Consider the following 27,554-nt stretch of genomic DNA (forward strand, 5'->3'; position numbering starts at 1 on the left):
AGTTGGCTGATTACAAAATGGTACTTTATTTTCCGATCGGATAAGAATTGGCAGAACTATGCACATCGGAAGGTGGATAAATGGGGGAAACTCGGAAATCCCTCAATTTCATGGGGGTACCCCTTGAAAAATTTCGAAAACTTTTAAAATCACATTTAAGCCCAATTTTGAATGTGGAAAGTGGCTTCTGAGTTCGCTGATTACAAAATGGTACTTTATTTTCCGATCGGATAAGAATTGGCAGAGCTATGTACATCGGAAGGTGGATAAATGGGGGAAACTCGGAAATCCCTCAATTTCATGGGGGTACCCCTTGAAAAATTTCGAAAAATTTCAAAATCACATTTAAGCCTAATTTTGAATGAGGAAAGTGGCTTCTGAGTTCGCTGATTACAAAATGGTACTTTATTTTCCGATCGGATAAGAATTGGCAGAGCTATGTACATCGGAAGGTGGATAAATGGGGAAACGTGTCAGAATCCCCTTCAATTTGTTATAATGTGATTCCTAGAAAAGAAATATATTTTGAAATTTTTACAAAACAAAAAAAAACTTCAAAGACCATTCTGTAAAAAATTAATAAAAGAAAACACCAGTTGCTTCGTTTACATAAAGTTTTAATTAATCTTTATTTGATCTTTAATAGTAAATATATTAATTTTTTATCCAATCTCTCTTTCTCTTTCTCTTGTTATCTTCCACACTCGCTCTCTCTCCCTCTGCCGTCTCCCCGTCTCTTTTTCTGGGGTCTTCTGGCTTTTCCGCTGTAGTACAATACTTTGTATTTTCATTATTTATATTAATTTATTTATTTATTTATTTATATGTATAGGTTTATGTAAACTTGACATCCACAAATACACACAAAGCCTGATCCTTGTATTTTTATTTTTTTTTTTAGCTAGGATATAGAATATAGATTTGGGGACTGGTTGGGAGTCGATAGTTAGCCGAAAGAAGAACAAATCGGAAATCGGAGAGGGCGAAACACTGATTAGCTCCAAATGAGAGAGAAATGCGATAATCGTGTCCTTTTTCGATAATTTTCATAATGCAATTAATTGACTGGATTGCATTCCGCGATATCCGATATCCGATATCCGATACCCGATATCGATGAGTTTTAATGCGGATTGAGGATCGTAAGCGGTTCGATCCTCTTGTTACATATAAAATTTATATTTTATGTATATATATATATATATTTGTTTTTTGTATATATATTTATGATCTGTATATATAAACCTTTTTGTTAGTTTACATGATCGTTATCGTTTCTGGATTTTATTTCTTCTTTTTTTTTTTTTTTTGGGAGGCAAAAAAGGCACTACAATCTAATAAGTTACGACGATGAAAAAATTAGTATATTCATTCTGTTCTTATATCCTTTAAATATATATATATATATATGATCTCTTCTTCTTCACATCATCTGCGTCCAATCTACAATCTCTAACGAATAAATTTTTTAATTTTTAAATAAAACCATGCTCAAAAAATTGGTGTTTCAAGTACTCGAAGTAATGCTTTCAAAAATTCGTTTAAATTTTTTTAGTTTTTCGTTTAGTTTGCTTGATTTTGTGTGTGTGTGTGTGTGTGTGTGAGGCAAGTTAAAGTTAGGTTTTTTGGATTTTTTTTTAAAGTTTAGGCATTGAAAACAAGCCTTAAATGTTAAATGCCCATTAACCAGTTAACAGTTTCATATTTTTTTTTTTTCGTTTTTAGTTTTTAGTATTTCTTGTTTGCCACTTAAACTTAGTATAACGATGAAAAAAAATATATTTATATATGTAGCATATTTTTAATATTTTAAGGATGAATAGTTTCTTTCTCGTTCGTGTTAATTAATAATTTTTAATAATAACATACGATAGGGAATAAATTAATTAAACAATGACAAAAAGAACATATGTTTATATTTAATAATAAATAATAAATAAAATACACACACAGAGTTGAACTATTTTCCCTTTTTTTGTTTTGTTTTTAATCTTAAGTCGTAGGTTTCTTTTTTTTTTTAAGCTATTTTAGCGTTTTCTTTTTTTTTTTATTTTTTTGTTAGACAAATTTGCAATGCGCTCTTAGTTGATAGGAGGAGAACAAAAAAAATCCATTTCTAAGCTCAGCTCAGGGTCCAAAAACGTAAAAAGTGTTAGCTAGCCAATGCGTTTCGATCCACTGTACAGCCGCATAGCCGCACAGTGGGCCGAAACCCAATACGTTTGCTGCTCGCTCCTTTTAGGCTTTCTGGGCTTCGATTCTCGGCTGCAAGTTGTGTATATATATATAAGTATATCGTATATAGTTTACATTTAATATGCCTATATATAAATTCATTGCTTAACATCGCTGTATTTTTCATTATTTATTTATTTGCAATTTTTTCGCTGTTTTTTTTTTTTTTGGGGGGGGGGGGTGTACGAAGGTGTATGGAGGATCGTGGGTGGCAAGGGTCAGTGCATGCGGGATTGTGGTTGCTACTGGTGGTGGTGGTGCTGCTGCTGCTGCTGTGGCAGCCACACGTATATACAGATGCAAGTTTATCGAATTAGACACAGAATCCGCAGAGCTCGTAACAATTATCTATATATCGTCCTGCCACATCCTGCCCTCTCTCCTGCGCCACTCCTTTCTCTATTATTTTATACATATATACCGATTTCTTTTTATATTATATATATATATATATATTTATACGTGTGTATCTATATAAAAGTTTATTTTGTTGTGGTTTCCATTTGAAATTATTATTTTTTTTGTTACTTTTTTTGTTGTTTGTTTTGTTTTTGTTTTTTATGTTGAACCTTTAAGGAAATGGAAGCGGATGGATATATTATTTCTTCTTGTTGGTCGCCAACATTGGGGCGCTACGCTGCGGTGTTGTGGGCCTCGAAGAGTTCATTCCACTGTACAGATACTTGGCCTTCTTCTCGGATGGTTTCAGGATCTTTAACAGAATAGAATGTGGATGTTGAGATAGGATCCTTAAGATAGGGATATGATAGTAAGGACTCACCTGGAATGAGCACATGAGCGTGTCGTCCACGGTCATCATGCCGCCGGCATTGTCGAATTCTCCGCAGTAGTTGGGCGCCGAGAACAATGTAACCAACTGGCGACGGGCAAAGAACTCATATCCATCCTCCACAACCTACATTTATAAATAAATATTAATCTTAAATAAATTTAAAAATAATAGATAGACTCACCTGATGCGCACGACAGATTAGATCCAGCTCGTGCCGATTCAAAAATTTGGAAACCACATCCACGCCGAAGGTAAAGCTCACCCCACGATCATTTTCGCCCCAGCCCTGGACATCCTTGTCCGGATCGCTCCACAGGAGATCGCATAGTAGTCCGGTATCGGGTACATCTGTGGGACGCATCAGCCGTCGGATCTGCTCCATGCCCTGGAGATCGGGACTCAGGCCGCCATGGCAGCAGAATATCTTCTCGTCGATGATCGCCGCCACCGGCAGACAGTTGAAGCAGTCGGTGAAGGTCTTCCACAATTTAACATTATACCGACGCTTGCACTCGTCATAGAAGCCTGAAAAAATAAATGTAAATATGAATATTATTTAATAAAAAATAGTATAAAATACTTACCATAAATCCTATTAATACTGGCGCACTCATGGTTGCCGCGCAACAAGAAAAAGTTCTCCGGATATTTGATCTTGTAGGCCAATAGAAGGCAGATCGTCTCCAGGGACTGTTTGCCGCGATCGACATAATCGCCAAGGAATAGATAATTGGCGGCTGGAGGGAAGCCACCATACTCGAACAGTCGCAAGAGGTCTGTGTACTGGCCGTGGATGTCGCCGCAGATGATCAGGGGCGCCTCCAACTCCAACAGAATGGGCTGTTGCAAGAATATCTCACGCGACTTGAGGCACAAACCACGCACTTCCGCCTCGGTCATTTGCACCTGTTTCCCAGTTCGGCAGCTGCGCACTGTAAGGATCATCAAGGATATCTGATTAGTAACAGTCTTTAAGGAATAATTAACTAATATTTTGTGGCATGTTTACTAAGAGAGCTTAGCCTTTAAGCTGACAATATTTTAATTTTTATTTTTATTAGCAAGAGACGAGCACGAGGACGAGATCTGGACGGCACGATACTATCGACGGAGACATGAGAAGACGACACCAGGAGCGGAGAAAGGGGGTAGCTGCAGGATATTTTTTAAAGGGAGGATATGACATACTCAAGTGTCTTAATAATACAAGTACAAGTGATTAAAAGGAGTGTGCTTATCTACTTTCTTCTTATTTAATTTTTAAATATTATTTTCAGACTAAACTATCCTTCTGTTACGTCCTGTTTACATCGATTTCTGTGCTTGTGCTTACTCGTGCATGTGCCAGGACCTTCAGGATAATTACAGGATGTCCCTGCTCGAAGACAGTATCAAAAGGCCTCTGCCAACAAGTGGGCGTAACCTTGCCGCCCCCTCACACTCACTCACACACACACACACACACACACTTTCCTGCAATTAATTTTAGGGACGGCTGAAGGGAGAAGATGACAGAGCTATCCCTTATCCTGGGAATACAACTAGGTCGGTGGTCCTCTCCACTCCCACTATGGCTGTCTCTCTATCCTCTCGGTCTGGCGTGTACAAAAAATTTAATTAAATTTGCATACACCAAAACGCTGGCCCAGCAATGGCTCCCAAAAAAAAAAAAAATGGCAGAAACTGACACACACACACACAGAGACACTATCGTCCTTTCCCCGAAAGTTGTGTGGCAACTCTCTGGATTTGGGTCGAGAACGAAATAGCACCATGTGGCACACCCAAGGGAAGTGCTATGTAAGAGGCTACTGTGTGGGCGTGGCATGGTGGCACTGTGGCTCTGTGGCACGGTGGCCCTGTGGCAGATTGGGCAACAGCTATTCCCTGGCCGTCACTCAGCATTGCATTTTCGCCAAAGCCGAAAAGCAGAAAGGCAGAAAACCCAGCTGTGATTTTCCGTAATCGTTAATTAAAGCCATCGAACGAACGCCAGGATATGGCTAGTCCCAATGGCGAATCCTGGGCTGCCAGGTCCTGTTCAATAATTCAAAGCCAATAATAATTGCCGCGATTTAATGGCTTTATAAGCTTTGGACTTCTAACTAGTTTGCCTTTCTAACTAGTTTTAAATGGAGATTTTTCATAGCCAGGATATTTATTATTTAATTAGGATATTAGAGGGATATTATCAGGAGTTTATTTCAAATATATTAAAAATATATAGAAAGAAAGATATTGAAGATCTGAGAGACTATAGCCTGATAAAATGGTATTTTTTGAGAAACTACTACTTGTATACTTCAATTTGAAGTTAAAATCTATTTTTTAGAATCTAAAGTTAAGAAATTGTATAAAAAATTAAAAATAAGTTTTATAGCCGGTACTTGTATTAGAGAGAAGAATTGGTTTCTGAACTCATTAAAGTATATAAATTCTACAAGAATTAAAAGCAAAGTACCGGGTATCATATAACAAAAATACTTAATATACTTAATAAATATAAAATAAAACTAAAATAATAAGAAATACTAACAAAGTAATAGTTAGTTAATAGTTAATAGCTCTAGAACTTAAAGAAATAATACCTTATAAAGAACTTAAACTAAAATAACTTTTAGGAACTAAGAACTAATGCCTAAGGATTAATTTTATTTTCGAATTGAAGCCCTCCTCTGATAGCACTAGTTTGGTAATCATTTTGATTGTTGGACTTCAATGAGTACTGGACTATGATTACCAGAATGATTATTAAACACTTTACCAAGAACTATAGATTATAGTAAATTAGATTAAAGTGAACTAGAGTATTAAATAATAAGCAGACCATTAAATAATAAAACTCTAGTTAATTTTTTAGAAAAAAAAAGAAAAGAAAGAAACCCCCTTCCTCCACTTGAATCTCAAGTAAAATGTTATTTTATTTCCTTCCAGGCAGGCAGGCAGTTAATCAAATGCAAAACGGGCCAAAGTTCGTTTACAAACTTTTTCCTTTTTTTTTTTTCATTTTTTTTCCTACTCTCTTGCAGTCTTCCTGGAACGGCAGTAGCATGTGCATAGTCCTCCTGGCCGGAGGTCCTTGCTGCTAGGTTGCAAAGGATAAGGAAGTCGGATAACGAAGAGAGAGGAGCTGGAGGACCTGCCGCCGACACTAAATTATGCAGGCCAGGGGTTCATGCACTCCCCGGAGTATGGAATCCGTTTAAGTTATGCGCGGCTTCCACCGATTGGGGATCGGATAGATAGCTCTGAGTTTGAGTTTGAGTCTGAGTTCGAGCTTGAGCTTGAGTTTCTGTTTGTGCCACACGAATGCCTCAAATCTGTTGCACGGCTCTGCTTCCGTAAAGTGTTGCATAATTCATGGGGTCTCTCGACTTGGTCGGTCGGTCGGTCGGTCGGCGACCCAAAACCCAAGAATTACTTCCGCCTTTCCACCAAAGGAATCTTGCAGAATCGAGGAGGAGGAAGAGGGCGTTTTTTATTCATTTATTTCTATTTGAATAGTATTTATTTATATTAAAAAAAAAAAAAAAAAAAAAAAACACAAAAAAAAAACAAAAAAAAAAAAAACAAAAAAAAAACAAAAAAATAACAAAAAAAAACAAAAAAAAATGAAATAAATAAATTTTGGTGGCTGCTTAGGTACTGACTGTGAGAATCGAGGAGGAGGGCGCTGTTTTTTAATAATTTATTTTTATTAATTAAATTATTATTTACTTTTATTTTAAATTTTAGCGCGAAGAAAGAGGGTGAAGGAGGAATGAGAAGGGTGGAGGAGGAGGTAGAAGGAGAGAGAAGAAGGAGAAGGTGGAAAAAAGAGAAGGGAGGTTGAAAAAGAAGGAGGGAGGAGTAGGGTGGAGGAGGAGGGTGGAGGTGGAGGAGTAGGGAGGAGGAGGGAGGAGGAGGAGGAGGAGGAGGAGGAGGAGGAGGACGGAGGACGGAGGACGGAGGAGGAGGTGGAGGAGGAGGAGGAGGAGGAGGAGGAGGAGGAGGAGGAGGAGGAGGAGGAGGAGGAGGAGGAGGAGGACGGAGGAGGAGGAGGAGGAGGAGGAGGAGGAGGAGGAGGAGGAGGAGGAGGAGGAGGAGGAGGAGGAGGAGTGGGGTGGAGGAGGAGGAGGGAGTAGGTGGAGGAGGAGGAGGAGGAGGGAGTAGGTGGAGGAGGAGTAGGGTGGAGGAGGAGGAGGAGGAGGAGGAGGAGGAGGAGGAGTAGGGTGGAGGTGGAGGTGGAGGAGGAGGAGGAGTAGGGTGGAGGTGGAGGAGGAGGAGGAGGAGTAGGGTGGAGGTGGAGGAGGAGGAGTAGGGTGGAGATGGAGGAGGAGGAGGAGGAGTAGGGTGGTGGTGGAGGAGGAGGAGGAGGAGTAGGGTGGAGGTGGAGGAGGAGGAGGAGGAGGAGTAGGGTGGAGGTGGAGGAGAAGGTGGAGGTGGAGGAGAAGGTGGAGGGTGGAGAATGGCGCTATTTTATTATTTAATTTTAATTAATTGAATTTTCAAATTAATATAACAATAAATATTTTTATTTTCCTTTTTTGACGCCGCTTAAGTGCCACCAATGAGAATCGAGGAGGAGGGCGCTGTTTTTTAAAAATAAATTTATTATTTATTTTCAAAAAAAAAGAATTAAATAAATGGAAATAATTCTTTTTTTATTTTACTTTTTGGCGCCGCTTAAGTGCCACCTATGAGAATCGAGGAGGAGGGCGCTGTTTTTATTTATTAATTAATAAATTTTTATTTTCAAAAAAAAAATAGATATAATTATTTTTTATTTTACTTTTTGGCGCCACTTAAGTGCCACCTATGAGAATCGAGGAGGAGGGCGCTGTTTTTAATAATTAATTTTAAATTTTTTATTTTTTATTTTTCTCTGCAAGGACCTGATCCTCAACAGTGATTTGTTGATCCTTTTTATACAAAAGTTGTCCCCTTTCATAGAGCTACAGAGCCTTAAAAATCAATCAATTGAAGGATGTATTTTTGGGCAATAAATAAAAACATAAATCGAGGAGGAACTGCCGCTCTTTGGGACGCACACATGCTGCAGGGAAATGGACAGATATAGATGGCTGTGCGGAGGGGTGGGGGAGGGGTGTGATGGGACTTTTATTTCCCATTTTTATATGCAAATTTCCGCAATGTTCCACTCCAGGCCGAAGCGAAGACTGTCAGGCATTTGTCAGCAGAAAGAAGACATCAGGAAGAGCGGAGGATGTTTAGGGAAGGGCAAGGGGGCATGGGAAATGGCAGGGAAGCACCGAGGAAGGAGCCGGGAAAGCGGAGGGCAGTGAATAAGGAAGTGGTTCAGTGGGTGGTGGCAACATTATGCGTAAGCAAAAAAGACGCGCATGTTTGTTTGTCATGCATTTTACATGAGGCAGTGCAGGGCGGGGCAGAGCATGCGAGTGTGCCAGTTCCACCAGCCACCCACCAGTCACCCACCAGTCACCCACCAGGGCACCCACCAAGTCACCCACCAGCCACCCAGTCACCCAGCCCTCCATCTCTCCCGACTTTATGCTGTCTGCTGTCACGTCTAACTGGTTCATCATGATTAACAATTCTTCAGGCAGCCCAACAGACAAAAAGGATGTGTATCCTTTCATTATATCCACCCACCCACACACTACACACCACACACACAGTGGCACAAATTAAAAACGTATGTCAGTGTGTGTGTGGTGTGGAAAGGAGGTATTCATCCTTCATGTGGTGGTGCAACAGTTGATGACTTACTTTGCCGCAGAAGCGCTCATCAGACAGGATTAAAACAGAAGCGCATTGATCCAGCCAGAAGGATATGCGATTACAATCAAGGCTTAAAGATGGGACCTTAAAGATGTTCCTTTATTTCCAGAAAACAAAAATAACTCTCTAAATGACAAATATTTCATCGAAAACATAGTTCCAAGTCACTAGAGAGCTGGAGAGAAGCCTGATGGAGTTAAAAAGGATCCATGCCCCCCACTACACACTCGCTGTTAAAGGACCTCCCCAGCCATTTCATGACCCGATTATCTCCCAGGGGTTAGGTAAACTGGAGCAGTCGCTGCTGTGCTTCTGTCAGAAGTTAAACATTCGTCCCCGAAGCCCCAAACCCCTCTCTTTGGAAACTTTGGAGCTCAACTTCCGCAGCTCGGGCCAAATCAAATACAAAAATTAGTACAATTATAGCCTTCTATCTGAAGAAAAGCTAGAAAAGTACCGGGTATCATACTCTCTTTAAAAATAAAATAGAAAATATAGAAAAACTCATAATCTTAAAGTCATAATCCCACCTTATCCTTTTATGTTTATGAAAAAAAATGTATGAAAGTACCTGGTATCTTATAGCAAATTTCTCTCAGTGCCCTGGTCTAAACACCAAAGTCTGAAGCAGGAAGCACTGAATGAAAACGTTAAGCCATTTAGATAGGAAAACTGCCGAGAGATGAAACTTTGTGGACACAGTCGGCGAATAAACACGGCCACCGGCCACCAGGACACGGACCAGGACCAGCACCAGCACCGGGGCCGGGGCCAAAAGGATGAGGCTAAAAACTTTCAGCAAAAGCAAATTAAGTGCAAAATGGAACTTTTTTTTTTCAGGCCGTCTAAGGATAAAGGTTTCTGGGTTAAGCCAAAGTTGGCTTAGCGAGGAAGGCAGCTTAGAGACAGCTTGATCGACACCAAAAACGTAAAAGTTACTTCAAAATGTTGCACTTTTTCCATCCAACCATTATTAATTATATTCTTAGACTCCTGCGGAAGGATATTTTGTTAAAGGCTCAGCAGCAGATCAGGTTGAAAGCCATCAGCCGGCAGTTGAGCCGTAAAATTGCTTTCCATTTCAGGCAGAGAAATTGATTTCAACACCGCTCCTTCGTCCTTAAATATTTCATATATGTATCTCCCATATACACATATCCCTTTTTGATTGCATCGAAAACTTAATTAACAGTTTTGATTAAAGCCTGGCAAGGATATTGTGGTTTTCAGGAACAATGTCATTCAAAGGGAAGCCTGTCAATTGTAATTTAATTAATAGGGTTTGTTTGAAAGTGATTAAAGAGGTTTAAGGATATAGCTTTAGTCTCTCTCTCAAGACACTATCTTGGTTCCCCCTTCGCAGTTCAATGTCGAAATCTTGTGCTTTTGAGGCTCTTTACTTTGGAATTAGTTCACTACCACACAGTCCCTCTAACAGCCACTATTACAAGGCAATTCGCCCCACGACCTTTGACCGTAATGCCTGGCAATGAGAATCTACTGTCGAATATATGTAGCTGGCGTTGTTTTTGTGTCCATTAAGTGCCACGCCCATTCGCCTTTGGGGCACACAGTGTCCTTTGCGTGCTCAAGTTGAAATTCAAGCAAATGAACCAAAAGATAACCACAAAAACACAACGCCTTCGGGACAGTACAAGACAGGAGAGGCCGGGCAGGGCCAGGCCCAGGCCCACACGCTGATTAAGGACATGTACAAGAAAATGTTCTTCTAAAAAAAAAAAGAAAGAGAACCCCCCTAAAAAAACAGTAATTGTTTCCGTTTTACATTGACCCGGATTGAAATCTAAGGATCTGGTTTCTAAGAAATTCTCTCACCTCCTCTGGAGGTTCGTGCTTTCAAGTGATTTCCAAATAAATTCCACCTAAATACTTCCTCCCGACATTGGCCCAAAAGAAACTCAACCTAATTGGCTAAGCAAACGGCTAAGAAATGCACATATTTTCGCCTAAAGTTTAAGCAAAAAAACATAGAAATAAAATTAGAAAGAAACGTGATCCCTCAGCAGTCATTAGGTAAGAACCTCACCACCTCACCACCCCACAACCCTTAACCCGACCCCAAAGACCCCATTTAAGCACATTAGCGCTGATTATAACGGCATTTACATCACAGAGCCACCCAGAAGCAGCAGCTACAGACATTTTTCAGGATTGTTCAGCACCACATGGCGTATGCGTAATATTCGAGCAACGAATCTGTTCTGGAATCTGTTTTTCTTTTGAAATTGTAAAATGAAATTAAACAGAACGCAGAAGGTAACGCAGAGATCGCAATCCAAACAACACTTACACTTGAAAAAATTTTATTAAAATTAAAAAGAATTATTTTTTAAACAATTACTGGGGCTATTTTAGGTTTTTTTTTAAGTATCTTTCTCGGAAATCATTTTCTGTGGAATTTGGCTTTATGCCCTCTAACCCCCTAACCCCTTGACCTCTTCATCTCGTATTTGTGCACTTTCCAGTTCAGTTCATAGAACAAATCGAATCAAATCGAACATTTTTGTGCAACTTCCTAGCCATTCAAGCGATCTATTGTTGCCTTGGAAAAAAAAATAATAATAATAAGGAAAGGAAAAGAAAAAATGCATAGAAACATGGAATATGTAGAGGAGGAATGGAATACACGCACATGTGCCTTTCTACTTCAGTGCGTACCACGTTGCGTATGCGCGCTATTTATAAAAATCAATTTCTGCCTTGGCACGGCAGTGCTTCTGACAAAAAAAAAAAAAAAAAAAAAACCAAAATTGTGATTCTGATTCAGAAAAACAGCGACAACATTGTCGACTCGAAAGGCAAACAACAAACGCAACGCAACCAAATAAATAAATAAATAAATAATGTTGTTTAAAGCATTGGCCAGAAAAAAAAAAACAACAATTTTTTCCATCCATTTCTGTGATTTTTTGGATAAAAAACAGAAACAGAAGCGCCAACAAAACACTTTTTTTATTTCCCAACCTGGCTGGTGATTTTCGGTTTTTATGTTTCCTTTTCGAAAGAAGGAAAAATCCATAAGAAACCAATTATAGTTTGTACTTGAAAAGCGAATAGTTTGATTTTCTTTTTCAATTTAAATTAATTGAAAAGGAAAGAGATTCTAATGGAAATTTATATGTTTTTGCTCCTAATTGTTGGAATTTAATAGTTTATATATAAAATAAAAGAAAATAAAACAAAATAAGGGACAAAGTATAAAGATTTAATTATATTTTTGGTTTAAAATACAAAAATATATAACTTTGGGGCTTTAAAAGGAAATATTTTATTTTACTAATTAAAAATTAGTTAGTTAAGCAATTAATTAGACTTCTTAATAGAAACTTTTTTAAGTTAAAAATAATAAACAAAACAAGAAATTCTAAGAAAAACAAATACTTTATTTTCTTGTTTTTATCTTCTCTTGTTTTTTTTTAGATTTTACTTAATTTTTGTCTTAATTATTTAATTTATTATAATTTATATTTAGTATCAACCAAAAAAGAACAAATTGAAAAAAAGAGACAAACTCCCACTCGAAAAAAACATGAGTTTTCCTTCCAATTTTCCTCCCAAAATGTTCCTTTTTCCTTTCTTATCTGTCTTGTTTTCCCTTTTCTTTGTCATCCTCCCCTGTTCCTGTTCTTCCACCCGCATGTTCCACAACATGGAACAAACAATGACAATCTTGAAAAAGAAAAAAAAAATAAGTTTTGAGCGCGTGGAACCTGTGAGGGGGGTCTGTTGGGGAAGAAAAGGTGCTATCAGAGAAAGCGAGAAAGGGAGAGGCAACGAGGGAGAGAAAGAGGGGGGGAGCACCTAGAGATGGGAGAGAAAACGAGAAGAGAATCTTATAAAATAAACATTTATTTTTAGCATATTGCTGCTGTTGCTTTTGTTTAATTTTTTCATTTTTTTTACGCTTTTTTTCGACTGCCTGGCCTGGCCTGGCCTGGCAAATTGGAAAATGGAAAACTCGAAAGCAAAAGGCAAGAAAACCAGAGGGCCAGAGGGTAGGTAGGGGGGGCAGCTGAATGGCGCTCGGCCAGCCATTGAAAATGCCACACACACTCTTACACTCTCACACACTCTTACACTCTTACACACACTCTCTTATAAACACTCTCTCTTATGCCATTACCTTACCCCCTTAGTACGATCGATTTTGTAAGCAGTTCCCTGAATTCTTGGCCCCCAACCCCCTCTCTTAAGGCTACCTCCCCACCCACCCCCCGCAAAGCAACAACAACTGCACTCATTTGGCTTTCGTCGCCATCGCCTTTGGCCATTTATCGAGCGATGTGGCTGCAGAAACTACGCCGGGCCCAGGAATTCTAGAGGAATGGGGCCAGAACGGCCACTTCCCCGAAAGCATGGAAGACTGGCCTGATCGACGATGGGGATTACCTTTAAATTGGTCAAGAAATATACCATTTTCTAGGAGGAGTTTTGACTTTTTTGGCTTCTTATCGATATTATATTTCTTTTGTTATCGATATTTTAGTTATTTCTGATTAGTTGAGAATTATAAGGAACTATTTGTCATCATTTTCATCTCTCTTTTTAAATGTAAGCCTAAAATTCATTAAAAATAAAAAACTATTAAATTTTAAAAACTATATAGTTAATATTTTATTTAATTCCATAAATACTATCAAAATTTCCAACAAAACTAAGCCAAAATAGCACAAAGAGAAAACCGGAAATGAAATATGTATTAAAAATTCCAAATTTCCTTGAATTGAAATCGATAAAAATCGATTAAATTGTTTAAAAAGTAAAGTAAATAGATCATCGATTACAACTGTCTACCAAGATCATAACAATTAATTTTTGCGATAACATTTGAAGGAGATGCGAGTAAGAGGAGGTGTGGGTGGGTAGTGGGTGGTGGGTGGTGGGTGGCTAGGTCGGGATGGCCTTTACGACGATGTTCTACGGGATGTTCTTCTGTGTGTGTTTTCTATATCTGAGAGTCCGAGTGCGAGTGCAAATTCCATTTTATTTACTTGAAGCTTTTGCTTAATTAGCGCCTCGTTATGATTGTTGTCGTGGACGACCGACGACGGCAGGCGGAAGAAACATTTTTTTTATTTTATTTTTTTTTTTGCCAATTGTTGTCAACCTCATGCCACCCACCCACTAGCCACCCACCAGCCAGCCAACCACCCACTGAACAACCCCCCATTACCATTACCCTTCCACCCCCATGATTCATTTGTCTTTCTTTGGTTTATTTTTATTTTGGTGGCGTTGTAAGCGTTTTTCCAACTTATCTTATCGCCGATAATTGGAAGAAGCACACGTACTGCTCAGGGCGACCTTAAAAATAGCCATTCCATATTGACAATAACAATAACAACAACAATAATAATAGCAAAAAAACAATAGCAAGGCTATGAGGAAGAAAGAGAGACTGAGACTGAGACTGAAACTGCCGCCATGGCATACACGGCGTATGAGTAATGAACACTTTCTATACATTTTGTTTCCTGACTCTCTGAAATTCTTAAGTTTTTGGATAGCCATTGCATTTCACACACTCGCTGTGTGTGAGGGTCGTCGTCGATTAACCCAATTATCAGCTGCTTCTTCAAAAAGATATATATACAAAAGAAAAATATATATATTTTCCATGTTTGGGCTGTAATTTATGGTTGGCCGCATAAATATGGTGCAAGAATCGTCCATTTTAATGGAACTGATTCAAGTCACTGGGCATACCAGCCCACATTGCCCGAAAGTTGATTCGGTTTAACGCTTCAAGTGAAATTTTTCATCAAATTTCTTGAGAAATGAGCTTAAATTCGGGTTAATTATGTATATTACTTGAAAAATTTATTGTAATATTTCTGGTTGAAATATTAAGAAGGAATTGGTATAGTTTTGAGGAAAATAAACAAATTTTTGAAGAGGAAAACTTATATATTTCAAGTCTTAAGTCTTAATTATAAATTCAATTTTACAAAAATGTATGCCTATCTTTGCCCTTTTAGATATGATTTTTTTAGGATTATAATTATTTACAAAAAATATAATTTTCCTTTTAAAAATTAATCTTAAAAAAATGTCAATTTCAAGCTATAATTTGTAAATAAAATATGAAAATTAGAAGTACTACTATTACTAAATTTATAAATTAAAATAAAAAGGAAACTGAATCTGCCCTCTTTCTAGTTTTTAATCTCGAAAAACCCCTTTAAAAACCCCTTTAAATAGTCTCTTTATTAATCCAAAACCCTCAAGGACTATCTGTCTCCTGTTTATTTTTGTTTTTTGTTTAAAATTTGTGAGTAAACAGTGTAAGAGTTGCATAACGAGTGGCTCTCCTAGCCGAATATGCAACGCCTCCCCATCGAATCGGCCGTTAAATTGGCTCCGGCCTGTTGTGTCGAAATTGTTTATACAATTGGACCGTGGCAAGAGTGAGTCCCTTCGGGCCGAGACGGGCCGGGCCAGGCCGGGCAATTGAATAAACATTTGCATTGGCTATTTGCTAATTAAGAGTCATAACAAAAATATTAAGAGCCCAGAAATAACACACCAGATCCGCCCTATAACTACACGCCCCCTGGACAGCCCCCAGTCCCAGCCTTAATATTGTTTTTATTTTCATTTCATTTACATATCGCCTTGAAAGTATTTTTTTGTTTTGTTTTCATTTTGGTGTCAAGTTACTGAAGGGGGTGGGTTGGCAAAAAAAAAATAATAATAATGCAGTGGCAGGTAAGGAGAGTTTTATTATTTAAAAAAAAAATTTTAATAATAAGAAATTGTATAAAAAATAAAATTAAAACTTTCCAGGGTGGGTGCCAGGTGGGTGACTTGGGTGCTACCTGGCAACCTTGACATTGAAATAAAGTTAATTTATTAAATGCATCTGACATTTCAATTTCCCAAACTTTTCTCTCAGTGTATAAAATGCCTTTCCCTCAAGGATCCTCTCTGGCTGCCTGTCCGACGACCGCATTTTGATAATGATGCGGGCTGTGACCGGAAAGAACCCGAGACATCTGCTTTTTTGCCGCAATTTGTTTGGCCCGTGCCGGCTCCCAGCCACGCCCACTGTGGGCCACTGCCCATCCCACCACCCCACTCTACTGGGCCGGGCCGGGGCCTAAAGGTCAAGGCACATGGCAGAATTTATTTATTGAACCTTAAAAATAAGTTGAGAAAATGCCTGAAATTCAGTGGCAGGACACGTGGCAGGTAGCACTAAGTGGGCTAGTGGTTGCAAGTGGCAAGTGGCAGTACCAATAAGGATGCTTTTTTTTGAAAAATCACAAAGCCAAGTCTGCATTTGAAAACGCAATTAATTTCCAGGGTTGCCAAGTCACAGAGAGTCAGGTGCAGAGTTCGAAACCCTCAGGGAAGGAACAAAATATATATTTTCTTTATTTTTTTTTTAACAATTAGAAGTAAATTGTTCTTATTGAAGCTCGTCCTTTGAGGCACACACTTTCGTTGTAAGCAGCTTAAAGTGGAATTTGCCTTAAGGAGAGTCCTGCCAGAAGGTCCTGGACATGTTTTATGCAAAATCTGCAGAATTGCGACAACTGGGTCTTCTCCCCAAAAAAGTAAGGCAAGAAAACTGGCCAACACTTGGCAACTCTTCCACTTTTGGTGGAAACTTTGTTGATTTATACTTTCATAGCTTTCTCTCTCTCGGTTCTGACTCATGAAAATTGCAGGAGCGGTCTCTGTGGGCCAAAGGGTAGGGGGGGGCCCATGTCCTCTAATGCCAATGGGCATTAAAATTGCATGCTTCGTCCTGAAAGGGGATGGATGTTAGGGGTGCTAGTTGGGTGCTAGGTGGGTGCTAGGGGTACTGGAGGCTTCTGGGGGTGCTTATGGGATGTGTCAGCAATTAGAGCCACCCCCCAGGGCGGTTGGGGGAAGGACCTCCTGCCTCCCAAAACCCAAAATTTCACCTCTCTGGAAGTGGAAGTGTCTTGTGTGCGCGTGGGTCGTCTTGTAGGTGTAATAGTGGGTGATGTGTGTGTGTGTGTGTGGGCATCATAAATCATGGACCGCATCAGCAAACACTCAAAAAAAAAAAAGTTTAAAATATTTAAAATAAAAAAAATAATTTTAAATCTAAAATAAATTGGTATAAAGTCCTAAAAACACTTAAAAATAAATCAGAAGAGTGACTGAAACAGCAAGTCTTAAGAGAGAAAGAGAAGGGACAACCAAAAGGTGAAAAGGGCGAGTGAGGGTGGGGGTTGGGGCTGGGAGTACCTCACCTCGTGACGTCAAAGACTCGAGGGGCGTTAACTGCGTTGGCGTTTTGCGAAAATTCTTGCTATTCTCGTTGTTTTCTCTCTGTTATTGTTGTTGTTACCACTTGTTGTTGTTGCAACTTGTTGTTGTTCAACATGCTGTTGCAAGGTGTTAAAGCTGAAAATTCTGACCCATCACCTCCCTCCCACTCACTCAAAAAATAGCCAAAAACAAAACCCTAATTGCTGCGAACTTCCTTCCTTTCCATCCAACAAATAAAACTGAAACTGAAACTAAAAATAAAAATAAAAGCCGAACTGACCTTTTTACACATTTATGGAATTACTAAAAACTAATCAGGGGAAACTAACTAAGGGAATTTAATCACGGGTCTATGTTAGTCTTTTTTTATTAGAAATAATAGTTGAGAACAAAGAGGACTTTTAATGAAAGTATAGGTCCTTTAGGTACTAGAACCTAGGAAAAGGATATGGTTTTTTGTTTTAAATTTAAAAAAATAAAGAGTAAAGGGGTTTTAAGTTAAAAAGAAACTTTTTAGAAGGACTAATGAATAATAATTCATTTTAATTTTATTATTTAGAGAAGGTTTGAGTTAAAAAAGACTTATTTAAGAGAGAAATGAGCGATTTTTGTGATATAATCTATAAAATATTTTAGTAAAATAATATTTTCTGTTCAAGTCTTCTTGAACCACTACCTTTAAGCAAAAAAAAAAAATAAAAATCCTTTCGTATCCTTGCCAAAAACATTCCTTATCTTGTCAAAATTCCAGAAATTATTTATTTGAAAATTCCAAATCCAAGAGCCAAGAAAGAGCCTCCTCAGCCAAGCTCAGCAACCCGAAAGCTCAATCATTCCGGAATCCATTACAAGACCAGCCCACTCCCCTACCAACCCCTCCCCCCAAGACGACCTCTGCTTGCCACATTCTGCTGCACGCCACAACGCCTTAAAGTGTGCAACAATCGCTTTCAACTCCAGTGGCCAGTCTTAACCAGGCCAAAAGTAACGGCCCAGAAACGAAGCCAAAAGGTCAAATGTATTATTAAGTTCTCTCCGACACGAGTCTGGGGCGTGTTTTTGTTTTTTTTTTTTCACCCAAAAAGTAAGCGAGAAATTACAATTTTGTTCCATTTTTTTTTGGTGAGCTATAAGGCCACCCTAGGATGGCCCACAGTATCAGCAGTCAGGCCTGCCTGCCAGGTGACCTTCAAAATTTTTGGTCGAGTATCCCGTTAAGCCCTCAAGTATCCTTTCAGGCAGGACCTCTACACACACACACCCACACACACACACACACGTGTCATTAGCCACAACGGCAATTTCTTTTTCGCTTTCTCCTTTCTACCTTTTCTTCCCTCTCTTTTCTCTTTTTATTCGCCAAGTGCACGCAATGTGTGGGCGGGGCAGGTGGGCGGCCAGAGAACAGAGGCCATAGGGCAGGTGGGCAGGTGGCAGGTGGGCGGCTGGCGAGAATTATAGTGTCATATCGTATGACGTGTTGTGTGTTTCTTCGCAAAAAAAAAAAGGAAAAAAAAAGGAAAATATAAAACCAAAATAGAACCAGATATGGCAGACATACATAGGTGGGCTGGAGGGGAGTGGAGGTGGAGGGGGGGCACTGGGGAAATTATAATTAAAGCACTTGCAATTGTATTAACTGTAAACAGTGGCAGAAGCGCCGCTTACTGCTGTTCCCCACTCACTACACTGCAAAAAAATATTTTTACAAAATCTCATATTTTCATTTAATTTTTAGTTCATATCTTAGACATTTCTCAACCGATTTTAAAACGGAATACCAATTATGAATCAGAAAACTTATAAGCGTCGATCTGCGTTAAAATATTTGGAAAATTTGACAAATACATTTTTTATAAATTTTTGCTCAAAATCATGATGTACCCCCTTGGAAAATTTTCGAAAAATGGCTCAAAAATTTGTATGTCAGGTTTTGATTAAAAATGATTCTACTCGAAGATCTAAGATCGGGAAGGTATAACATTCCCGAATCGGATAAGTATTACCCAAATTATGCACATTTTTCCATTTCAAAATTTCGAAAAATCAGGCATAGGTTATTTTTTTTTCAAAATCAAACATTTTGACCTAGTTTTTAGTTCATATCTTGGCTATTTCTCAACCGATTGTAAAAAGGAATACCATTTACGAATCGAGAAACTCATATTCATAAATCTGCATTAAAATATTTAAGAAATTTCCCAAAAAAAAATTTCATAAATTTTTGCCCAAAATCATGATGTACCCCCTTTGAAAATTTTCGAAAAACGGGTAAAAAATTTTATTTCCAGGTTTTGATAGAAAATGATTCTACTCGAAGTTCTAAGATCGGAAAGGTATGACATTCCTGGATCGGATAAATATTAGCTGAGTTATGCACATTTTTCCAATCGGAAAATTAAAAAATTGAAAGTACGTTTTCAATATATTTAATTTTTTCAAAATCGAAATTTTTAAAGTAGGTTTGAGTGCACATCTTAGCTATTTCTTAACCGATTCTAGAACGGAATACCATTTATGAATCAGAAAACTCATATTCGTCGATCTGCATCGAAATTTTAGAAAAACTAACCAAAAAAAAAATTTCATCAATTTTTGCTCAAAATCATGATATACCCCCCCCCCCCCCGCAAATTTAAAAAAATTTAAAAAATCCATAAACTTACTAATTAAAAATAAAGTAACCACCTGTCAAGCTGTCACAATAAAAACGACAATTCCTGGGGCCAAAATGAAAAGCCCTCTAAATTTTAAATTATTTGTAATAAATTTCGGCGAGTGTAATAGTCACGTCCGCTATGGCTTAGTGCCTAGTTAGTGTTTAGTGCCTAGTCTTAGTGCTTTGTACTTCATGCTTTGGGTTCACTGTGCTTAAGCATGCATGAAGCGAGTGTTCTGTTTTTGTTTTATTTTCTTCTGTGTTTTTTTTAGATACAATATCTTTTTTTCATTTTCTTTTTTTTTTGTATTTAATGAACATACTTTTGATGTCTTCCCCTCCTCAGAGAATCCCCCTTTTGCGATGCAGGTTGCTTTGTTTGTTTGTGGATTTCTGTTTCGTTGGCTGTTTTTTATTTTTTTTTATTATTTTTTTCTTATTTTTTTTTTCTTATTTAGACCGTGTTTATGACACTCGACTGGACTAGCGGTTAACATAATTGGGTATTCCGCCAAAGTATCTACAATTTGAGAGAAAGCCTTGGTGGTTGAGGGAAGAAATTGAAAAAAGTACTGATTACTTGCCAGAAACTAGGCCCCAAGGCTAATCAAAAACCACTTAAAGGATACAAGAGCCACTCTTATCCTTAAATCTAAGCCATCTTGGCTTTGGCTTTCTGTAATTTTTTTATTTTTATTAATATTATTGACTCGCTCGAAGGCTGCGACATTCAAATTCTATTTTCAATCAGCGTTGCACCTTGAAGATGCCCTCCCTTGATTATATTTTTCCAATTTTCATTCAGAAGCCCCCCCTGCCTATTATTCAGATAATTAATCACTTCTCCCCCTCAGAAACCTCTTAAAGTTTGACTAAAAACTCATAATCACATTACTTGGAAGTGTTTTTGCAAATCAAATATTAGAGAGTATTATTTTTCGTGGAGTGATGACAACCCTGACATGCGACTTCTGGCGACAGACACACACAGGGGTGGCGCAGTGGGGGCAGTGGAGAGGAAATGTCAACCAACTCAATTATACAAATATTATACAAACATTAGAATTGCATCAAAATAACGAAGGATATTTGTCAAGGCACGAAACGGAACCCTCGGAGAGGCCGCCAAAAGGGAGCCTTGGCACACTCTCATCACTCTGGGGAGCAGGATGTGGCGGCATTGGAGGAGTCAGCCAATCAATAGCACTAGCCAGCAAAAGAATACTTCGGGGGTTACGGTTTTTTGGCTGACTTGTTGCTGGTGAGGTTATAGAAGCTTACAGAATTATTATTTCTTAAGAAATCTTAGGGGTTTCAAAGCTAGAACCTATTGGGGATCATAATTATGAAGACTTTCAAAGCTAGAACCACTTGAGAATCATATTTCTTGAGGATTGCTAAGCTAGAACCACTTAAGAATCATAATTCTTGGGGATTGCTAAGCTAGAACTACTTGAGAATCATAATTCTGCAGATCTTCTAAGCTAGAACCAAATGAGAATCATAATTCCTTAAAAAATCAATGCTAGAACCTATTGAGAATCATAATTCTTCGAGGATTGCAAGGCTAGAACCACTTGAGAATTATAACTTAAATAGCGAAGGCCAAAAATGAGCAGAATATAGTATATAGTATTAAAAACCCTTTTAAAATATATTTTTTGTAAATATCTGCCATCGAAAAAGATCTATAGAACCTATTTAAAAAATAATCTAAAAATACCATCTCTAGAACCTGAATTCTCCCCCAAATCCCAACTCTTCAACCTCAATCCCTACTCCATAGTGTACCTCTGTCACTTGTAGTGACTCCCTCCTTTCTGGTAGAGGAGTTCACTGGGCCGACATGGGAGCTCAAGGTGAGCCCGTAATGCTAATACTAATGCTAATGCTAATGCCAGTACCGGGTGGTAATGGTAATGGTAATGGTAATGGTAATGGTAAAGGTAATGGTGTGGTGACAACGGTAACCTTCGCCAGGATACTCCGATACTCTGACTGTCTTTGGCACTCTAGCTGGCACTGATTAGGAAAGTCATCGGGTCACGTGAATGAACTTCAAACCCAAAAAAAAAAAAAAACTAAAAATACTATATATGTCTATCCGCAATATTTCCGCTTTTCATGTCAGTGGTAAATATTTTTTTGTATTTTTTTTTTTGACTATTTGCGCACTCGACGCCAATCAATTTTTGTAGAGTTTATGATTATTGTTTATCACCAGGTCGGTGGGGATATATATATATTATATTATATTGTTTGTTGGCGATGTCGCGTGTCACATTCAACGAGATTCCCTTTTTGGACACAACAATTGGTAGAGAGCTCTCTCCCTCCCCCTCCATTACTCTCTAGAATATATAGAATATATAGTATATAGTATGATATATATTCGCAGAGACCCAGTTCACTTTTGATTTATATAATTTGTTTCGCATTACATTTGATGACGATTGGTGGGGATTTTAGGTCGTTGTGTGAAAACAATTAGAGATTTGGATTTTTGGGGGCTTACAAATTGGTTGCATAATCAAAAAAAAAAAAAAAAAAAAAAAACAAATAGGCATTGGGGGGTTCTGGCTTCTGACACTGAAAATAGTAAATTGCAATGCCTAAACAGAAATGAAATCAGGGGGAATTGTGTAAAGTGTTTAATATTTGAGGTGAAAAAAAATAGAGGCTGTAGTTGGAAAGTGCCTGGGAACTAATTATTTGTATTTTTAGCTGCCAGAGTTTATTATTTTTTGAAGATTTAGGATTGTAAACAAACAAAGCAAAGTTTGTAAATCACTTGAAAGTTATTTAAGAGCTGCCATAACATCTGGATGGGAGGGAATGTGATCATCCTACTAAGCTACTAACTACTAACTACTGTAGCTACTAACTGGAATGAAATGGTGGCCCAAAAAAATAATAATAGTAATGAGAGACAAACAAGCGCCAGGTGTCCTAGTCCTCTGGCGTTCTGGCGTTAAGGACGAACAACACAATCCACTAGCAGATGAATTTCTAATATTTTTTGTAGTATTTTTTTTTAAAGCTTAGATTTAATACCAAATTCGGCGACGAAAAAATCGCGCAATTTCAATCTCGATTTCTTGGGCTCCTCGCGTGGGTGGTGGACCGTGATCTGGTCACCGTCGGCGGATATCATGGTCTCGCTGGGCGCCGATATCGAGTATTGTTGCAACAGACGACGCTGTTGTTCGGTGAGATCGTCCAAAGGATCATTGGAACCGGAACCGGAAATAGATATTGAGCCAGGACTAGGACCAGAACCAAAACCAGCTCCAGATGAACCGGCAATGGAACCAAATCCTGACCCAGACATGCCACTACTACTGGCCGTCGGCGATGATGCGGAAACGGCAACGGATGCGGCAGCCACTGCGGCAGCTGCACCGCCGGCAGCCGCCAACTGCTGGGCAATGAGCAGCTTCTGGGCGTGCTCTTCCGCCTCTTTTTGCTTTTTGAAATCTTGCATAGATCGTAGATCATAGATCATATATATATATATAGTATATAATGTATAGAAGGTGGGGATAACTTAAAAATTGAACAAAAAACACACCATTCCGGGGGGATAGAGGGCAGGCAGCGGGAGGAGCTTGCTTTTTATTTTTTATTTAATTTTGAAAAAATGATAGCGGATGGGAAGGGGATGGGGGGGTGACAGATGGTAGAGACAGTAAAGTGCCCTAAAAATTGAAAAATGAAATTTGTATCCTGATGCTGCCACTGCCACTGCCACTGACGTCACACAAACACACATCATACAACAAAATTAATGAGATTTTTGGTAAGAATGGCATAGTTGTTGGTGGTTTGGTGGGTTGGATGGCTGGTTGGCTGTGCCCTGACCTAGCCCACTCGACGACCTTGAGAAGCGCTTCGGTTGGGTTGGGCTGCTGCCCCACCTACCCCCTACCCCCTACCACCACCACCCTCCCCTCGCCATCTCTAACTCTATCATCATCTCACCCAAAGTATCCGTCCCGAGTCTCTCATCCAATTTGTCATCCAAGTTTTTTGCGACACAGACAGTGGAGACTGGCTAAGAGGACTGTAGTGTTGTTCCTTTTTAATATTCAATTTTTCTTAAAAATTTGAATTTTTCTATACTATTCTTGCTATTTAATATTTTATTTTGTTTTTTATCTAACCCTCCTTTGACCTTTTTTTTATTAAAATAATTTTTAATCTTAAATCCTCCTTAAAATCGGTAACTTTTCTATAAAAATATTACCATTTAATATTTTGTATTTAATATTTAATATTTCCTTTCCTTATTCTCTCCTTTTGGCAATCTCCACTGTACTTGGGTCGTGTCATCTTTTGGTTAGAAAAAAATAAAAAAAAAGTGAAACCAAAAAACAGAATCAGAGAGAGGTAGAAAAAAAGAAACTCATTGCGGAAATGGACAAAAACCGAAAAGCGCAATATTCAAATGCAATTTCCCCGTCAGCCGTCAGGCGAAAGCCAAAGCCACGATCTAACACCCACCTACACCCACTTGCCACCACCACCCACTTACCACCCACCACCCACCGACTCATCTTCGACATTGGCTGACACTCGCAAAGCGAGACAAGCACTAAGCGGCTTAAGCAACCCTCGGAGATGTTGCCACCAAAACAGAAGAGGGGGCGAGGGCGTGGCGGGGCAGGAGACACAGGGAGGTTGCAAAAATGTAAACTATTTAGCGCTTTTACGCTTTCCAGGAAGGTTGCATGATGACGCTGATGACACAACCCCCTTGCCGAAGACATCTAAGCTTAGCCACAGTAGTTATTGGCTTTCACGGAAAATAATACATTTTTTTTATTCAATTTTATAATTAGTTTATAATTAAGCAGGAAGTAAAATAACTTTAACACTTTTTTCCTTAAACATCTTAAATCATTTTAAAAATACCTGTAACTGTTTTTTAAAACAAAGTTCCATTTTTTAAATTAATTTCCGGTTTTTTAAGACTCATAAGGCTGACAAGTACAACAGACACAATCAGAAATGATTTGTGACTTAATTTTGAAAAAGAAAACAAGGAAAAATGCAATTAAACACTTTCTTTTTAAGGTTTATAAACAAAAATTAAATTTAATTTTAAATAAACTAAAAACATTAATAATAATATTAAAAATAAAACTATTTTATATCTTTGTTATCCTTAGCCAATATCTACTGTCTGCTCCTGCGATAGTTGTATATAACCTAGTGATGGGCACGTGACACGATCCCCGAACAACCTTCTCTAATAGCGATGAACGGGATCCTCTTATCAGGCTCATGTGACTCCCTCTCCTGACTTCTCTCTCTCTCACGGCTCTCTCTCTCTGTCGATATCTTGGCTCTCCGGCTGCTTTTGAATCACCCGCATTATCAGTATCACTTTTTTTTAGTATCAGAGGCAACTGAAGCGATGACGTCATTAGAATCGGACAAATGTTTTGCAATAAATTAAAAAAAAAAACTAAAAAAAGAGAGGATGAGAGGATTGGGAGAGCAAGGAGTGAGAGAGGGAGATGGCGCCACTAACAGAGATCGGCCTGTAACCGTTATGTAAAGGCTAATGAGAGAACACAACAAGACCCGAATGTAAAGCGCAGTTTGTTGTTTTCGAGAGAAGCAATGAAAATCAATTAAAATTAATTGATTCAAGAGTCAAATTCAAATGGTCAAAGCGGCGGCATGACCAGATGGGTAATGCCGATGGGGGTGGGGGGCAGCGGGAGGCTGCAATTTAAGCGAACAATGTGCAATAATTAGAAAATGCAATAGCCGTTCCGGCAAGAAGCTCTCTCCCGCTCTTACTCACACACACACACACACAAACACACATACGGGGATATAAATTAAAAAAAAAAAATAATTGTAAATAAATAAGGTGAAAGGTTAAAGGAGGGAGGGGGCAGGGGAGGTCTAGAGAGGAGAAGAAAATGTAAACTTACTTTCCAGCAGCCGCTGTATGAGACTGTCCACGTTTAGATCGAAATCGCCCATTTTTCAGCAGCTAAAAAAAAAGTTCTTGGCCGCGTTTTGACACTGCTATTGATGTTGTTATTGTTTTTTTGTTATTTGTTGTTGTGGCCAGCTGTTCCGTTTGCAGGCCAGAATTCCGATTGGAACGTTTTTTTTTTTTTGTTTTTGGCGCAACAACTCTACACACGCACACCACTAGCAACAACAGCAACACGCACGAACAAACACACACAAAAACACAGCGGTTCTTATTCTATTTTCCTTTTCTATATATTTTCTTTTGTTTTTTTAATGAAAATTCTTCGCTGTACTGTAATTTGTGTGTCAGCAGTGAAGTGTCGAGATGCCGCAAAAGGCAATTTCACTTTTTGATTCTTCTTTTTTTCGTTGTTAATTTATTTAAAATAATTTTTTTGATTTCGAGGAGATCTTTTTGCCAGGCGGCTGCCAGTCGTGGTTTGTTCTCACAGAAAAAAAAATATATAGATATTTATCTTTGACGCACGCCGCACAATTCGATCCGGATCGGAATCGGAGTCAGAAACAAGTGAGGTTCATAAATAAAGTCGTCGGCTCTATAGCACTGAGAATTTGTTAACCACTGCGGTTGCCCGTAATTTCTGATTTCTCCTCCGCCAAAAACAAAACTCGACAGCAGGGACGTCGAAAATATTTATTTATATCGAAATATCGATATTCATAACCGGAATATACAAATCGGATAAAAGTATCGTATTTAAGTCAACTTTTCTGGTATTTTCAGTTCGATGCAGCGCCAAAATTTAAATTCCCGCTGTTTTCGACATTATTAAGCTTTAAATAAACAGATTGATATAAACAAATTATCTACTCTCTATATTTTATAGGGTTTGTATCTAGATATAGCTATTTTAATACCAAAAAGCTCTCCCTTAAGCACAGTCAGAGGAAGATTGATAATAAAATTTATTATTTAAATATTTTTAACCAAAAAATCTGATAAATAAAGTGTCACAATCTATAAAATAATATGATTTTTATTAAAGAATATTTTTTGTGCGACCGTAAGCGGAAACAACAGCTAAAAGTTATCGATAGTTGTAGGTGCTTGCCTACATATAATACTAAAATACTAAATTCTAAAAGGATCATAGTCGGCTGTGGCCAATTCAAAAATAACCAAAACTTATTGAACCCAGTAGCCTTTGCTGAAATGTCAAGAGATTGTAACGTTGAACGTTGAACTGAACTCATTGTGTATCAAGTATCGCAACCGACTGGATCAATTTTCTAAAAGTTTCAAATCTCTAAAAACTAAAAAAACTTTCAAAAAAGTAAAAAGTAATCAAGGTTTTCAGCAAAAAAACCCGAAGCTCAACTTGAAAAAGAGAAGAGAATATAACCTCGATCAAACAGTTAAGGATTTGAATATTATTGTGACTTCTAACGAACATCAAGATGAATACCGAAAAAGCTGTGAACTTTCTGAAGAACAACTGGGTCTCTTTCGCGTTGGCCGTCATCGTAACAGTCGTTTCGACTGTGGCTTTCGAACTACACCTCGATGACTACGGGGCCGAAGTTATTAACAAAGAATTCAACCTGGGACCACAGACTACCCTAAAATGGAATTACTTGGCCGCTTCCTTGAGCTACACAGTTTTTTTGGTTCCGTTTGCAGTTGGAATACGCTTACACGCTTTTTTGAGAAATTATATTAACAGAGTAGCTTAGAGCAGCTGTTATTTAATTTCACACAAATCTACACAAAACTACACTGACTTCTGGACTCTGGGAGAAAAGCTGGCAAGAAAACTGAAACGGCTATATGGAATCCGGATGAGCACTTGGTTCTTGACGACATTAGAAGACTGCAGTTTTTATTTCAAAATTTCATTC

At 38.4% G+C, this 27,554-nt stretch overlaps 1 protein-coding gene and 1 long non-coding RNA gene across 4 annotated transcripts; one reads left to right on the forward strand and one right to left on the reverse strand.

Moving 5' to 3' along the window:
- LOC123257564 lies at positions 1-1,058 on the forward strand. The gene is made up of 2 exons (XR_006507665.1): positions 1-262; positions 453-1,058. It is a non-coding gene; the product is annotated as an uncharacterized LOC123257564 (long non-coding RNA).
- A 1,350-nt stretch (positions 1,059-2,408) lies between these two features.
- Positions 2,409-26,354, reverse strand: LOC6502096 (serine/threonine-protein phosphatase beta isoform). 3 transcript variants are annotated; one of them, XM_044717229.1, is made up of 6 exons: positions 25,646-26,354; positions 22,752-23,174; positions 3,613-3,960; positions 3,210-3,553; positions 3,017-3,151; positions 2,409-2,947 (listed from the first exon to the last, which is right to left on the reverse strand). In XM_044717229.1, exons 1-6 carry the CDS (start codon positions 25,695-25,697, stop codon positions 2,834-2,836), a joined length of 1,416 nt encoding a protein of 471 aa, XP_044573164.1. In that variant the 5' UTR covers positions 25,698-26,354; the 3' UTR covers positions 2,409-2,833. The 3 variants fall into 3 exon arrangements, with proteins under 3 accessions (XP_044573164.1, XP_044573165.1, XP_044573166.1); XM_044717230.1 differs by lacking the exon at positions 22,752-23,174 and having other exon boundaries at positions 25,646-26,349; XM_044717231.1 differs by lacking the exons at positions 22,752-23,174; positions 25,646-26,354 and adding an exon at positions 8,759-8,774.
- Between the last annotated feature and the right edge of the window lie 1,200 nt (positions 26,355-27,554).

Source organism: Drosophila ananassae, chromosome XL (assembly GCF_017639315.1).
Source record: "Drosophila ananassae strain 14024-0371.13 chromosome XL, ASM1763931v2, whole genome shotgun sequence".
In the NCBI taxonomy this organism is placed as follows: Eukaryota; Metazoa; Arthropoda; class Insecta; order Diptera; family Drosophilidae; genus Drosophila; species Drosophila ananassae.